The sequence below is a fragment of the Aspergillus aculeatus genome (assembly GCF_001890905.1).
Source record: "Aspergillus aculeatus ATCC 16872 unplaced genomic scaffold ASPACscaffold_1, whole genome shotgun sequence".
NCBI classification, from domain to species: domain Eukaryota; kingdom Fungi; phylum Ascomycota; class Eurotiomycetes; order Eurotiales; family Aspergillaceae; genus Aspergillus; species Aspergillus aculeatus.
This window is the reverse complement of record NW_017962976.1, coordinates 2,487,571-2,503,494: the sequence shown is the minus strand read 5'-3', so window position 1 is coordinate 2,503,494 and position 15,924 is coordinate 2,487,571. Positions and strand designations below refer to the sequence as shown.

General features: G+C 54.7%; 4 protein-coding genes across 4 annotated transcripts; 3 read left to right on the top strand and 1 right to left on the bottom strand.

The window, feature by feature from the left end:
• Positions 1-188: 188 nt before the first annotated feature.
• On the bottom strand, positions 189-2,970 carry ASPACDRAFT_21285 (kinesin family protein; the record flags this gene model as incomplete). Its single annotated transcript, XM_020199013.1, has 6 exons — positions 189-550; positions 616-676; positions 728-1,258; positions 1,316-1,443; positions 1,499-2,558; positions 2,611-2,970. The coding sequence occupies 6 exons, from the start codon at positions 2,968-2,970 to the stop codon at positions 189-191; spliced, it is 2,502 nt and encodes an 833-aa protein (XP_020061361.1).
• A 915-nt stretch (positions 2,971-3,885) lies between these two features.
• Positions 3,886-5,222, top strand: ASPACDRAFT_1851973 (putative RTA1 domain protein; the record flags this gene model as incomplete). Its single annotated transcript, XM_020197225.1, has 4 exons — positions 3,886-3,910; positions 3,964-4,063; positions 4,119-4,268; positions 4,317-5,222. 4 exons carry the CDS (start codon positions 3,886-3,888, stop codon positions 5,059-5,061), a joined length of 1,020 nt encoding a protein of 339 aa, XP_020061360.1. The 3' UTR covers positions 5,062-5,222.
• Positions 5,223-5,290: 68 nt separating this feature from the next.
• ASPACDRAFT_110115 (putative ubiquitin conjugating enzyme (UbcB)) lies at positions 5,291-6,258 on the top strand. Its single transcript, XM_020195450.1, has 3 exons — positions 5,291-5,579; positions 5,687-5,803; positions 5,913-6,258. Exons 1-3 carry the CDS (start codon positions 5,553-5,555, stop codon positions 6,231-6,233), a joined length of 465 nt encoding a protein of 154 aa, XP_020061359.1. The 5' UTR covers positions 5,291-5,552; the 3' UTR covers positions 6,234-6,258.
• Positions 6,259-10,067: 3,809 nt separating this feature from the next.
• ASPACDRAFT_49320 (putative GTPase activating protein (Gyp3)) lies at positions 10,068-14,823 on the top strand (the record flags this gene model as incomplete). Its single annotated transcript, XM_020202234.1, has 4 exons — positions 10,068-12,417; positions 13,045-13,397; positions 13,465-14,547; positions 14,668-14,823. 4 exons carry the CDS (start codon positions 10,068-10,070, stop codon positions 14,821-14,823), a joined length of 3,942 nt encoding a protein of 1,313 aa, XP_020061358.1.
• Between the last annotated feature and the right edge of the window lie 1,101 nt (positions 14,824-15,924).

Below are 15,924 nucleotides of genomic sequence, written 5' to 3'. Positions count from 1 at the left end.
AGAAGTAAAGTTCCAGTAATTTTCCCACAAACGCCAACAGTCCAGACGGATATCATAAACCACAAGCAGAAAAACTGATTCAACCCCGAAGCAAACAAACAAGAAATCCCACCAAAGGGTCAATCATTCAGATTGGTACATGTGGTCATCACGGACGGGAGAGTGGAAGCTCATCCCGCGAAGCAGCCTTAGTAAATGTCCTCCTCCGGAGCCAAGTCCCATTTCCTGGTGGCCATCTTGCGATGTTTCTTGCCAGGAGACGAAAGCTGCTGCGGGGCTGGCGAGAACATACTGTCGGCCAGTTTCAGCTGGTCCATGCGCTTCAAGGCATTCTCGATATCGCTCTCCCGGCCCAGGATGTTGGAGTTGCGGGAGGGCTCGAGCGTCGTGGTGGTCGTGGTGGTCGTGGTGGTCTTGGCTCTGGTCTTCTTGGTGGGCGATCGGCAAGTGAGCTCGCGCTCCAGCGCGGCGACCTTCTTGCGCAGCTGCTCGTTCTCGAACTCGAGCTCCTCCATGCGCTCATTGTTGGTTGTGTTGGGGTCTTCGTAGACTGGAAGGAAAATTAGTTTCGTCAATGATGCAGGAGAACACGAGCAAGAAGAGGAAGGTACTTACTCTGGAAGCCCCGAGAAAACAACTCAAGCTTCTTATCCAAGTGCTCTTCGTTATGGCCAGTCTGCATGAAGTTAGGGTCAAAATCGCACAGTTCGCAGAAGAGGACACTCACCTGCTCGTCCCAAGCGTTCTGCCACCGGCGTCTCTCTTCTTCCATCCTCTCGTCCATCTCGTTCCAACATTCCTCACGCACATCTTGCTCGATAGTGAGACACATCTCTTCGCTTGCTTTCAATCTCATGGCCAAGTCCGTTCTCACGATCTCTTCCTCGGCGAGTCTCACTGAAAGGTTCTCATTCTCGGCTCGGAGTCGCTCGATCTCAGCGGCTGCCTTCTCCAATTCTTCGGCCGCGACTGAATTCGTCGACTCACGTCCGCCAAAAGAGCCATGACGAGATTCGAGAGTGCTGGACAAGATGGACTCTGTCGCCGATGGGGCTCGGGGCACAGCAACTTCGCGTGCCAAAGCGGAGTAGCGGAGTATTTGCGAGGTCGCATTGTAGTCTCCCCATGGGTTAGCCGTCACAATCATGATGGCTTTCTGCGGGTGGCGGAACTGGCCAAAAGCCTGACCAGGCGACGGGAAAGAGTTCGAAAAGAGCAGCTCTGTGAGCTTGCATTGCCTAAATGGGACCATAATCGCCTTTTGGAGTCAGAAAACCTGGCGAAGACAAGAGAAGAGCTTCTTCGTGTGGCATACCTTGTTGCCTTCCTGAATATCGCTTTGCATCTGTAGACATTGTCCAAGATACATCAAGCTCTCGTTAATCTTGCCTGCCTCCGCAAGGGTAGATCCTGCCGTCTTCGCAGTTCTTGCGCGCTCGGACCCTGATGCTTGATTAACACATCTGATATGTCGAGGCTGAGGCTGAGCTGAACATACCGGCTAAATCGGCCACTGTGAGTGTGTTTCCCATCCATGTTTCTTCGCCGGTTCTCTTGTTGCGCATTCTTCTTTTGACCTCCAGACAGAAGAATCCATGACTGCGGGAACTGACGCTATTGGCACCGGTGCCTGCAACCTTTCGCTCAGTAAGTCCAACCTCCAAAACCGACAAAGCTTCTTCGTAAGTGCAGCATGCGATCTTCCGCAGGCCCGCAACGACCTTCCTGTCAGGCGATCCCTCCGTCGACTTGAAGAATAGCGGTCTGCGGCGGTCCTTCTGCCCACCTCCCGGGCGAGTCATTGTGCTTCCTTGCCCAGGGATGGTAGCCGGTGACAGAAGGTCAAAGATACGATCGTTGTACACTTCATACATTGAGACCAGAACCACGTATTCCGAGTGTGGGTTCAGCTCCATCGTAAGATGGCTCACGTCGGGCGATCGGGGGAGGGCGCTAGCGCGCAAGGGCATTTGACGACGGGGAAAGATGAGCGCCGGCATGGGTTCCTTTGAAGCAAGAGAGGGTGAGTTAGCACAACATGTTTTGTAGCGATTCCAACGTCCGTGTAGGGTTGTCAAATGGGATCCTTGCTGCTTCCGATCCGGCGTCTTGCTACCGTACCGAATGAAGAGGGGATTCGGCAGACCAGGGGTGGGGGAACCGCCAAGGGCCGGCTTCGAGGTTATCCGCGGATCATACGCAGCGGGCAATTGACAGCTTGTAGGGACCAGCACTCGAGACCTTGGGGTGGGGTGCAATATAGGTTGGGGGAAAGGGCTCCGTACCGCCATGGGGGTTTGCGCTCGTCCGGCACTCATTGGGGTCTGAGGCCTGGGACTCCTGCCACGATCGACCGATTCACCGTATACAGCTTCGAGGAACGTCTGCGCACTAAAGATCTGGGCTTCAGAGGCATCGGCGGCGGCGACAGAGGACAAGAGAAGGGGGCTGATAAAGTTGTCGAGGGGTCTGATCGTCGAAGCGAGGGACCGGAAGATCACATCCAAGCTCATCTGGGTGATACCTCGCTGCGTCTTGGAGCCCAGAATGGTATGACTCTGCGGATTCTCATTAGCATTATCGCCTACCACCACGGCTAGACTAGCAGACCTTTCCACTACCCGTGACGCCCAGCGTCGCGACCAGGCCATCGCGTCCTTCCGACAAAACACCCTTTATCAAATTCTCCAGTCCCGTGCCCTCGAAGACGCCCAACTGAGAGGCGGACTCGTCGAAGACTTGTGTGAACCCGAACTTCTCGACGGCGCGCTTCCGGGAGTCGCTGGGAGGCTGTAGAGTGATATGCGTAGGCGGGACATTTTGGTCGTCGCCTTCGGCTGTGTATACATGCTCTGGGATCTCGATGGTCAAACAACGCTCAGCCTGTTCCTCTTCGTGCTGGGACATAGGAGGCCGCAGGCGAAGGTACACCTGGAACAGGGAGGTGGGGGGCGATTTTGTCGAAGCCATGTTTGCTGCTGGTGGTTAGTACACGCCTGTTCACATCCAAACTAAGGGTCTAGATGCAGTGCATGAGAGTTGGGTAGATGACGATTGGAGAGGGTCACGTTAGCCGTTCGCATGGAGAGGTGCCCTGCCCAGTGTTGATGGGTCTTGTCCGAATCGGGATATTTTCGTCGTCCCGGCAACGCCTTCCGCATGGAGAAAATCCGGGGTTGAGCCACCATCATGTCTACTCCGTATACTGTGTAGATTACTCAGTCTTCCAATATCTTTTCACCGAAACCCCACGGAGCTCTCTCTGATGTCAGCCTTGAGTCAACCTCACAGCCACCATGCCCTAGCAATGACAGACCCTGCGAGGCTGACTTCGTGGAGCCAATCACAATGAGCACAGCCTTGCTCGTATTCGCTTGCTGTCGGCGAGGATGCCAAGCCAAGTCTCGAGGATGGGTCTCAGGGTCCATCCATCATCACCAGAGATAAAGACCTGGATCCAGCAGGGCTAAACTCAACCCAGGGGAGGATTTGGAGAAAGCATGAGGCTCTTGGCCATTCAGGACCGCTGGTGTGCACCATGGAGGGAGACTTGGGGCTTATCCCATGAATGATCAACTCAGTTGACGATCGGGCAACAACTCTACAGCTCAGCCTTCAAACTGATCATTTAAGGTTGGGTGTTTTAGGTCAGAGGTCCATCTGGAGCCTCTCATAGGGCCGTGGCTGATTACTGGATAGAGGTTGCTCGTTTTCGCTAATGGGGCTCTGCCACATGCTGGACATATATATTTCGTAGACCAGGACATAGAAATGGCATTTAATTGTTCAGCAAACACGCTCTCCTCATCATCGAAGCATCTTAGCGATAGTCATCGTCGTCGTCGGCTAATTTGATTTGGCTTTTTCTTTACCTATTATACCGTGATGCTGGACAGAAGATCGCCGTACCGTATGCATCCTAGTCCTGGCCTGAATGTGAGAACCAGTACTAACGTCCAACAGAGGAGGATAGTTACTGGTATTATGCTCCCAACAAGGGTGCTCCTATCACTTTCGCCATCTGGTTCACTATCTCTGGAATCTGGCACATCTATCAATGCATGTATGCAGCTCCCATTGAGACCCTCATCCTTTCCCGCTACTGACGACGACTGCAGAAAGTACAAGTCCTGGAAAGTGACCGGGATCTTGCCCTGGTCGGCCCTGCTCTTCACAGGCGGCTTTGTGCTACGAGCTGTTGCCGCCTGGGGTCACTGGGATAACCTGGTGATCTACATTGTCAGCACGGTTCTTCTACTCGCTGGCCCGTAAGTAGCGCTCTCGCCGAAGAAGACCCACGACTAACAGATCTCAAGACCGGTCTACGAAGCAGCCAACTACCTGATCCTCGGGCGAATCCTTTACTATATCCCCTACCACTCACCAATCCATCCGGGACGGGTCTTCACAACATTTCTTGCGATGAGCATGGTCATCGAGGTGCTCACTGGGAACGGTGGTGCGCTGGTGGCCAACGTCGAGAACCCACAGCGCAAGCAAGACATCGGCAAAGGGCTGCTCAAAGCATCCCTGATCTTGCAGCTCGTGCTGATGGCAGGGTTCCTTGCTCTGGCCTTGAGGTTCCACTATAACTGTCGGCGCGGTGGGGTCTTGAATCGCAAGGTGAAGCACGCCTTATGTGTGTTGTACTGCAGCTGCGGGCTGATCACCGTGCGGACGATCTATCGGACGGTGGAGTACTTCACTGCCGCCAGCCTGAACGTGTCCGACATCAAGGACATCAGTCCTGTTCTCAAGGACGAGTGGTTCTTCTGGGTGTTTGAGGCGACTGTGATGTATGTTAACACCACGATACTGAACATCTTCCATCCCATGCGGTGGCTTCCACGCTCCAACAAGATCTACCTTGCGAGGGATGGCGTTACTGAGCTGGAAGGACCGGGGTATTGTGACAGTCGCCCATTTCTCCTCACCCTCTTTGATCCTTTTGACTTGGTTGGACTGTGCAAGAATGGAGGAAGACAGAAGAGGTTCTGGGAGGACGAGGCAGCCAGGAATCTCGATAACACCAACTCCAAGGAAGGGCACGTTGCTGTGTAGATTGGGGCTGGAATTTCGGGTTGTGTTTTTCTCGCTTTCGCTTTTTAGCGTTGCGCATTTCGTTTGTATTTATCACTCAGAAACCATAATGAGACAAGTGTTCAGAGCCCAGCGTTGCATGTTGTGATAGTAGACTTGTAGTGCTGGGTAGGCTTGTAGTGTTTGGAGTTAGTTATAGCTGACTGGAATGACTGACGTCTTCCACTCCGGCGGATCTTCCGCCCCGCCTGCCCCGCCCCGCCATCTCAGGAAAGGAGCTTTCGGTTCCAGTTCCAGTCCAGCTCCAGATCCCATCGAACCAACCAGGCCAGCCTCCATTTGTCTCTGCTGTTGTCTTCAACCATCGCTCGTTCTCAGCAACTGCATCAAAAATTAGACTCCATCCACCCGCTCATCAACAGCCATCAATCTCTCGACCGACTCTTCCACCTTACAACCCCGCTTTATTTCTCTCCCCCCAACACACACGCACACCCAACATTGCAATCAAGATGGGCAGCCAAAAGCGGATAGCCAAGGTAAACACTGCACTGCGCATCCAATCCTCCATACCCCCTCAACTTCACCTACCAACCCCCTCCCCCTCTCCCCCCTCAACCTTAGACCCCCACTGACAATCCCAAAGGAACTGGCCGAACTCACCGAATCCGCCCCCGAAGGCATAACCGTCAAGCTAGCCGACGAATCCAACCTCTACATCTGGAACGTCTACATGGAGGGACCTGAGAACTCGCCTTACCAGGTAGGCCTCAACCCTCACCCTATCTATCCCCCATAACCCCCAAAATCCCAGCCCCCGAACCCCCCCCCCAACTCCACAATCAACTAACCCCCCTTCTCCTTGCTGCCAGAACGGAATCTTCCACCTTACCCTCACCCTCCCAACCGAATACCCCTTCAAGCCGCCGACGGTCTCCTTCCGGACGAAAATCTACCACCCCAACGTCACCAACGACGACAAGGGGAGCATGTGCCTGGGGATGCTGCGGGCGGACGAGTGGAAGCCCAGTTCGCGCCTCGCGGCCGTGCTGCAGTTCGCGCGCCAGCTGCTGGCCGAGCCCATGCCGGACGACGCTGTCGAGGGCCGCATCGCCGAGCAGTTCAAGGGGGATTTCCCGCGGTACGAGGAGGTCGCGCGCGAGTGGACGAGGAAGTATGCCGTGCGGGGGTAGGATACATACTTTGGGTTTGGGGGGGCCCGGGGGGGGGGGCGGGGGGGGGATAAGTGCGTGCTTGTGGATGTGATATAAGGTGGTTTGCTTGGGAGGTTGGGGTATGTGGATATCGGTGGGTAGATACTTCTAATATATATATTTGTTTCTTTTTTTTTGGCTCGGTATTTGGGGGATGGGATGAGGGATGGGGGATCGTTCTTATAACGCGCGGGTTGTTGCGTTTTGTTTTCGTTCATATGTTTGTATTGTCTGTTGCATTGTTGTGGTTCAATAGATGCTTGCGTGGGGTTGATTTGGTTGGTTAGGCGTGATATGCCTGGTGTCTGAGGTTGCTTGGCTTGTGGCGAGCAAGATTCTGGTGGATTGTGATTTGAGCTCTACTCCGAGGTCTCGAGATGCTTTCCATCCGGATGTGTCTGGATGTATTACGCGATCCCCTATAGGTTACTGACCAGTTGATTCCGTCAGGACCCATAAGTTACTGAGGATAGGCGTTTACGGAGGGCAAAGAACCTGTGCAAGTTACTAGTATTCTACTGCCCCCCCGATTCCTAAGCACAATCACCAGTATCAGACTATCAGACATATCGGCGTGCACACTGAGAATCTTCAGTCATATCCTCTCAGTCAGTCTAGCAATACCACAGATGAGCTCGATTGTCCTGGAGGCTAAAGCTGCTGATGCGGATTTGCTGTGCATGGATGGTCGCTCAAAGCAGTACAAAAGCAACCATGCATCCGACCATATCTCAACCCAGTAAATCCCACCTTGGTCCAGTTAAACTTCTCCAACCCAAAACTTCTACTATCTTGTTCGCGGGCATCACACCCCTAAACGAGATCTGGCTAATGCCGTTCTCCAGCGAAGCTTACGTTAAAACAACTTCAAGATCGATTCGACTAACTTTCAAGCCCCCTTTCCAGGTTTGTAGCGCCAGGATACTAGGTACAGTACACTCCTCTTCTGTCAATTATCAAGATGACGTTAGACCAACCATTTCAAGCCTCCATGTGCAGGATGCAGCAGGCCTGAAACACAAATATGAGCGAGGCAGCAGATGTTGGGGGTCAATTGAGGCGGGGGAAAGCACAGGCCTGGGGTTGAGGGCTCGCTTCGTAGTAAGGGCGCTTGTTGGGAAAAGGGAATGTAATGCACAGCCTTGAACACTTTCTCTGTTCTTCAATGCGCATCGGAGTATCGTGGTACCCTCAATCTGCAGACTGAGCAATAACCGAAGTTACCGCTGGATCTTCGGGTCGCATGGCTGAGCCAATATTGAACGGTGGTCAAAGCGCGCTTAACGATACGTTCGGATAGATTCTCGACTGCAATTGAGCTGGGCTGAGAAGTCGCCGGTGCCCTGCAAGTCGTCACGAACAATGACGCAGTGCTAAAAACGTGGTCGGTGGCCCGGGGAAATCGATATTGCTCGGAGATTGAATGCTAATCTTAATTAATCCGGGCGACAAGATTGTCCTAATGGACACCAAATCGGATTAAGCGCCCAGCTCGGCGCCAGCGAGATGAGGGATCGGGCTCGACTATATTTAAAATGGACGGCCGACACGTTCGTCATCGCTGGGACCCACCAGATGACCGCATTGTCCGGATTTGGCGGGCGCCAGGGCTTGACACTATTGCCATGATTAGTGAGATCAGGGATCAATAACCGCGCGGTGGATGGTGGCCGTGAACGTGTCGGCGCCTTTCGTGGTTGACAGTAGCCTTGTCGCTGGGACGGGCAACAGTGAGGCTACTTTGACGCCATTCGCTGCTCAATTCGGAGTGATGCTGCTGGTAGCAATGCAGAAAATTCTTCAGGCAAGGGTCTAGGCCGAAGCATCTCGGGGCTTTTACTTATAGAAACAGTAGAGATGGAGGCTCGTTGATCAAACGAACGGGAAGCGAGGCCAGTGATCCATGGAACGGTTGTTAGCCGGGCACAAGTGGAGATGAAGTCAAGACTCAAGTCAAGCGGGACAGTTGGCGTTTTCTTTTTCAAGGGTTATTGAAGGAGACACCTGTGGCCTGCCGTCGATAACGTACGTCAATGGGAGAAAAGCGGGCCCGGCGAGGAAATTCTTGATGAGTTCATCTTGTTCTTGGTTCGTTCTGACTTGGCGACTAGAATCCCTGAAGCGGAACCAAGTCCGGCCTTAGGCAGGAAGGGCGTCAACCTCAGGCTCCTCAGGCTCAGGTACGGCCGCAAGTGGGGATCTCATCACGGGACGATCGTCCAATTGCTGACGCGCCCCCACCTGACTCAGGAACAATAGAATGTCGCCTCAATCACCTGAATCCCTGAAGATACTCCGAAGGGTCCGATGCCATGGTACGAGAAGGATGGTGCAAGGTGCAGTGCAGTGCAGACCTTCTCACTAGACTAGAGGCTCATTTCCATTTCCGCAGACGACCTCTAAGTTGATCAACAAAAGTCCCAAGCCAAAGGCGAAGCCAAAGCCACTCCGGGAGTGACCCGTCAATTCCTGCGGTCGAGAGACGGCAGGCTGGGCGAGCCACGGCGAACTTTGAAGCTTCCGCGAGTGGGTGGGCGCAAAGGGGAGACGGCCGGGTTCTGACTGAAACCAAGGCGTCTCCACTGGGTACGAACCATACCAACGGTAATTTCGGTAAATTTGCCAATTTCTTCATCTGCCAGCAGCCAAAGAGGTCATCAAACAAAACCGGTTTCTGTTTTGGGGTGGCATCATCAGATCTGTCTGTTCACGACAGAACAACCAACACCGTTGAGATTGTTAGCATCGGATCTGTAATCGGGTCGGATCCTTCCTAAGTTTCTCCGGGGGTGCGGCAGTGCACACTAACCATGCAGTCTGCAGCAGATGCAGGTCAGTCTGTGACTGAGTGACCTGTCAGCAGGGGCAATTTGATATGATATGATAGATTGTTTGTCCGCAGTAGGCTATCCATTGTCGACTGATCAGTCCACTGAAGGGGGTTTTCTAGGTTGGTTTCCAGTCTTTGGTGCAACCCCTTGTGCAGCAGCACCCAGTGCAATGTAATCAATATCAAACCCCAAGTGTAGTTGGACTGATCTCATCCTGGCGTCAGTCTGAAACCCATGCCCAAGAAAAGGACGAAAAGAACCGGATTAACGAGGTTGAGAAGCTAAAATAAAATACATCAACAGTAACTGCTCAGTATAACTTCTTACCAGGCTAAGCCAGACAGGGTCTTTCTTCCAATTCGAGACCTGCGCTAGCCCCGATCCAGCTCCGCCGTCTTTTCTTTTTCCCCCTTTCCCTTTCGGTTCGCTATTTCGTTCTCTGTTCTCTTGCTCTCTCGCTCTCTCGCTCTCTCTTTGGCCTTTCTCACCACAACTCTTTTATCCCTCCCATCCCCTCGCCTCCCCCCCCACTCCTCTTCCCCTTCTTCTTCTTCCCTTTTCCTCTTTTCGAGTTGATCTGTCATGGGATGGAGTCTCGGATTGACCCTCTGGTAGGATCGTGAGACTGCGGATGGATTGTTTCCTTCTGGGCTGAACGAGGCATGACCGTTACTTTACTTACTCTTACACACGCTTCTCTCCGCTCGTTTCATCTACGCGCCTGACAAGCCAGCGCACTCACTCGACTACTCTTCGCTCGTTTATCGCTGTCATTATCCGCCCCCCTGGTCTTAATCGGCGCCTATTTCTACTTCAACTTCCCTTCGTTTCCTATCATTTCAACCTGGTTTCTTCTGTCAACCTCTGTCAACATCGGAATCGGTATTTGGAAATCGTCAATTCGCCTGCGTTCGCCGTTCGATCATCGCTTAGTGTTGTCGACAAATGTCCAGCGGGAACTGGGGTTCAACAGCTCGTGGCCATGGTCACAGGAAATGCAGACTTTCGTTATCCGCCGCCCCCTGCTGGCGCGCATGATATCCCTAGCCGGCGCAGAATCCCGAACCCACCCCGCCTGGATCCTCTGAGATTGAATCCTCCCTTCCCACGACCGGCGACGGCGGACGGCCCTCGGCCGCCCTTTTCCCCTCACCACCCTCCTCCTCCTCCTGTGCCTCGTTCCCCTCGGGTTCGTCCACCAATCCCACCACCGTCCGATCCCTCATGGCGCTCCGTCTCCCCCTTGCCTGTGGCGGATGACGACTTTGTCATTCGCCAACAGGCTTACCGCTCCCCCACCTTTCCTCTGCAGCCGCCTGTTCGGTCCAGGGCCGCCCCCCGGGAAGGGGAGGTTGATCGTCCACCTTACCGGAAGTCCCCGCCTGCTCCGCCAGCGTTGCGCACGTCCAATTCTACGTCGAAGCTACATAGCATGCGTCCGCAGCTGCACCCTCATCGAAATCGAGAACGCCTGCCAGACGAATCCGCCGCCCTGAAATTGCCCCGGATCATCCCGCCTGGGACATACGCCGAGATGCGCGGGCAAGATGCTCTCCGATCCAGCGTGAACTCAGCCATGACCTCGCGGTCGAGCATTGAACATGCCAGCGGAACCGAGCGGAGCAGTGTCCTGACCAAAAGTAGCTCTATTACCGATCTGTCGCCCGATACACCGGATGGCTCCTATGATAAGGAGGGTGGTATGAGTGTGGAAGATGCAATCTCAATGTACCTGGATGGCTTCAGCGATGTTACCGAAGAGCCAGGATCGCCCGGGGTGTATGATTCTTCAGGGTTCTACGATGAGAGCAAGGCTCGACCATTGAGCCCACGTCCACCCACGGAGATCACCCTCGATGATTGTCATAGCTCGGATGAGCATTCTCCTGAACTGGAACCCACAGAAGATGCTCCGCCTGTTCCGCCCTTTCCCGAGTTAGAGGCTCACGGAAGGAGCTCACCGGATGAAGAATTCTTGGGCGCGACAGCTTCCCACGACCAGTCGCCGAGCCCCCCTTCGGAACGCAAGTTTTTGGATCCGCCTGTTGCACGAGAGCCGGAGACCACAGTCATCATTCCTGGCATCGTGCCGCCACCCTTACTACCCGGCAATGGCGCCCGCGACTGTTATGGCTTCCGCAAGGCAACCCACCACGTTACCCTCGTCCAGTATGAAGCATGGCATGCCCAATACAAGGATTACACTTCTCAGCGACGAATCAAATGGGTAGAGCTGCTTCGGGAGAATCGGCTTCCTATCAACGATCCGACGACGTTTCCGCCCAAATCGAACAAGGTCAAACGGTTTGTGCGCAAGGGCATCCCATCCGAGTACCGCGGTGCAGCATGGTTTTTCTATGCGGGAGGCTACGAGCATCTGAATCGGAACCCTGGCCTTTATGACCAGCTGGTTCGACAGTCCATGGAGTCGCCTAGCAATGACGACAAGGAACATATCGAACGCGATCTGCATCGAACCTTCCCGGACAATATCCACTTCAAGCCGGAGAACGTTGACTCGGCCGCTAGCTCTGGTAGCAGCAACCCGAGACACGGGTCTGTCACGGTTGAAACGGAAATGATCCAGTCTCTGCGGCGCGTCCTGTATGCTTTTGCTCTCCACAACCCGCAGATTGGCTACACCCAGTCGTTGAACTTCATTACCGGAATGCTGCTTCTGTTTCTTCCGGAAGAGAAGACGTTCTGGATGCTGCACATCATCAGCTCCGTCTATCTCCCTAGCACGCACGAAATCAGTCTCGAGGGCGCCAACATCGACCTGTGGATTCTGATGGTGCTGCTGAAGGAATCGGCGCCCAACATCTACAACAAGATCGCCGGGAATGGACCTGGCGCGGGGAGTGGGAAGGTGCCAGCCCTTACGGTCAGCTCGCGTCTACCTGACATCACCCTGGGGCTGACCAACTGGCTCATGTCCGTCTTTATCGGCACCCTGCCGCTGGAGACCACGCTCCGGGTCTGGGATGTGTTCTTTTACGAAGGGTCGAAAACGTTTTTTCGGGTGTCGTTGGCGATTTTCAAGTCGTGCGAGCAGGACATCATGGGGGTGTCGGACCCGATGGAGGTGTTCCAGGTGGTGCAGACGGTCCCAAAGCGGCTGTTGGATGCGAATTCATTAATCGATGATTGCTTTGTCCGGCGACATCGGGTCGGACAAGGGCGGATCGAGGAGTTACGCGCGGCGCGCCGGACGGCAGTGCGCCAGGAGAACATGCGTCGGTCGCGCGCGATGAACATGGGCCAGCTCCAGGCGGCGACGGACGACTGGGCGCATGGACGATCGCGGACGCCGACTCATGGGATCGAGCGCAGTATCGCGGATTCCTGGCGGCACATGAAGCGCCACCATGGCTTTCGATGAACAGATGAACAGGGTGGTGGGAGGGCGTTGAGGTTGCCCAGGCGGGCATGCTATGTATTTATTGATACCCAGATTAGCTTGATTCTACACTCTTCGGCTGTTTTTGATGCAGACTGACCGTCACTTGTTTGCTTTTCTGTTGGGTTGGTTGAATAATTGCTGTTACACTGCTAATACTTAATGAAGGACCGGCAGGCAGACAAGTTGGTGTGTACATAGACAGGACGACCGAGTGGCAATTAATGTTTCTTTTGTTTTGATGACGCTGTGATTTGAGATGGATGGAGTAGATGGGGGGGTTGGGCGATCCATGGACGAGCTCGGCGGACTCGGCGGACTCGGCGGGAGACGATCAAGTCGATCGATTGATTCTCTCACGATGACGCGCTCTGTTGTGGCGGGTGTAACCCTTCGGCCAGCGCCGCATGCGACTTCACTTCACTGACTTTACTTCACTTGATCTGCTGTTCCTTTTCACTTCATTCCATTTCTTCCTCATGTTGACTACCTATTACATGCTATCTTGACTACCCCACTAGCCTTTTACTGGTTCTCGTCCGTTTTACACAGTATATAGATCGACCTCTTCATTCCTGTCTCCCGCCTTCACAGCATGCAGCAACTATGAGCGGTCAAGCAGCCAGCTATTACAACACAGACCAGCGCTTTGACGGCCCTCCGTCTCAGCAGCAGCAGCAGCAGCAGCAGCAGCAGTATTACAACAATGGCAACAATGGCTACCCTCCAGGCCCAGACTCACAGGCCTACCCTCCTGCCCCCAATGAAGGAGGCTATCGCGGCCCGGAGCCCAAACCACCGCACCCGCAACCACAAGAACCACCCCCAACCTACAACCAAGCCGTCTACGGCTTCGACGACGCCTTCAAGGTTGAGAAACCGAAATGGAACGACCTCTGGGCTGGTCTTCTGGTACTTTCCCCCCACCCCCCTTTCCTTTCCCCCTTCTCAACGCACCACTAACCATCACCCACCCCAGCTCATCGCCGTCTTCCTAGGCTACGTCGCCGTCTCCGGCGTCGTCATCTACCGGTACAGCAAATACCACACCCTGAGCGGCGGGGGCATCTACGGCGCGGCGAACGACTTCTCGCTGAACACGAACACGGTGATCCTCCTGGTATTCGTGCTGGCGGTGGCGCTGGTGCTGTCGTACGCGTACTGGCTGGGTGCGCGCACATTCCCCAAGCTCTTCATCTGGGTGACGGGCATCCTGAACGTGGTATTCGCGCTGGCGACGGCGATCTACTACCTGACGCAGCACCAATGGGGCGGGGGCATTGTGTTCTTGATCTTCGGCGTGTTCGCGATCGTGTGTTTTATCAGTTGGATCCCGCGGATCCCGTTCACGGCGTTCATGATGCAGACTTCCATCGATGTGTCGCGACGCTACGGGCATATGTTCCTGGTGAGTACGGTGGGTGGGCTTGTGGCCGTGGCGTTCGGGGCGTGGTTTTCGGTGACTCTCGTTTCGATTTATGTCGCGTATGAGCCGGGGGGGGAGGGGGATGGGGTGAACCCTGCGTGTCGCGATGGAGGTGGCGGGTGCAGTCGCGCCCGGGTGATCGGCTTGGTCGTGTACGTGACGTTTGCGATGTACTGGTTCAGCGAGTGGCTGAAGAACACGGTGCACACGACGATCGCGGGGGTGTACGGGTCGTGGTATTTCTGCAGTGGCACGGCGCAGGGGATGCCGGCGGGCGCCACGCGGGGCGCGCTGCGGCGGGCGACGACCTACTCGTTCGGCAGCATCAGTTTCGGGAGCTTGATCATCGCGCTGATCAACATGCTGCGGCAGGCGTGCAGCGTGGCGCAACGGCACGAGGCGGCGCAGGGCAGTCTCATCGGCAGCGTGGCCTTCTGGATCCTGGGGTGTTTTATCAGCTTGTTGGATTGGCTGGTCACCTTCTTCAACCGCTACGCCTTCTGCCACATCGCGCTGTACGGGAAGGCGTACCTCCCCGCGGCGCGCGACACCTGGACCATGATGAAGGACCGCGGCGTCGACGCCCTGGCCGCGGACTGTCTGGTCGGGCCCGTGCTGACCATGGGGTCGGTGTTTGTGAGCTACGTGTGCGCCCTCCTCGCGTACTTGTATCTGCGGTACACCCACCCGGCCTACAACCAGGACGGGGATTTCACGGCAGTGATCATGGCGTTTGCGTTTGTTATCGGGCTGCAGATCTGCCAGATCTTCATGACCCCGATGAGCAGTGGCATTGAGACGATCTTTGCCGCCATGGCATGGGATCCCCAGGTCATGATTGAGCAGCATCCGGATCTGTATCAGCGGTTGGTGCAGCTGTATCCGCGGGTGCAGCAGGCTATTCATGCGTAGGGTCGGCCAGAAGGGACTTAGGATGTGTATGAGTACTTTGGGGGATTGTGGTTCGTCTAGTAGACATGTTTAATCGAGTCTAGATACTGTGGGGTTTAGACTGCACACGGTACTATAGTATCTGACGGGTACCAGGTTAAAGTTCAAGTTAATGCTAATGCTAATGTACTGTTAAGTGAATGTTAGTGTAATGTTTAGTGTAAGGATAATCTCAATTTCATTCCTCATAAGCGACGAAGTCAAATCAAATCAAGTCAAGTCATACACACATGAACCAAAACATCCAAACCCAATTTCATAACCTCTTCCTGCACAATCTTTTCCCATCCAATATCAAATTAACAAGAAATCAACTCTTGTTTTAGACCCATTATGACAAACGCCAGCATCAGTATCCATCCATCCAGAAAGAAAGTATCAAGACCCATACGCATACATCACCACTGCCATCCTTTTATGAAAGGTACATCACAGAAGAAGCACCACAGCCCCAACCAAGCAACTCACCCCCCCAACCCCCCAGCCACGCCTCTGCAAGCCCCCCGCACCCCCCTGAAACAACCCTGCATTCGGCTCCCCGGGTGGCTGCTTGCCCGACGGAGCGGCAATCGACCCCCGAACATCCGTCGCGGTCGCCGTGGCCGTCGGATTCACGGTCACGAGTTTCACGGACGAGGAGGTGATCGTTGGGATGGGGATGCTGCTTGCGCTTGCCAGAGTCGTGGGTGTTGATTTTGAGCTTGAGTGGGAGGAGGTGGGGGAGGTGGCTGCGCTTGTTTGGAAGGTTGCTGTTGCTGCTGTTGCTGCTGTTGCTGTTGCATGGACCGCTGTAGCGCTGGCGGGGGTGCCAGCAGCACCAGCATCAGCACCAGTACCAGCACCAGCGGCAGTAGCAGTAGCAGTGGCAGAGCACGCGCAGGATGTTAGCTCCGAGGTGAGGACCTCGATTTCTTGTTGCTGCTGCGGGAGCGGAGCTTGGGGTTCTGCGGGTTGTTGTGTTTGGGTCTGGGTTTCCATCTGGGTGTGGGTATTGAGGCTGGTATAGGGGCTAGGAGCAGCCGCAACATCCGGATTCACATTCCCATCCGGAATGACCACCGA

Bases quoted from the DNA above. Each gene is read 5' to 3' on its own strand.
- ASPACDRAFT_110115 (XM_020195450.1), top strand. From the start codon at position 5,553: ATGGGCAGCCAAAAGCGGATAGCCAAG. The intron at 5,580-5,686 runs GTAAACACTGCA...ACAATCCCAAAG, and splicing joins GCCAAAAGCGGATAGCCAAG to GAACTGGCCGAACTCACCGA. The intron at 5,804-5,912 runs GTAGGCCTCAAC...CCTTGCTGCCAG, and splicing joins CTGAGAACTCGCCTTACCAG to AACGGAATCTTCCACCTTAC.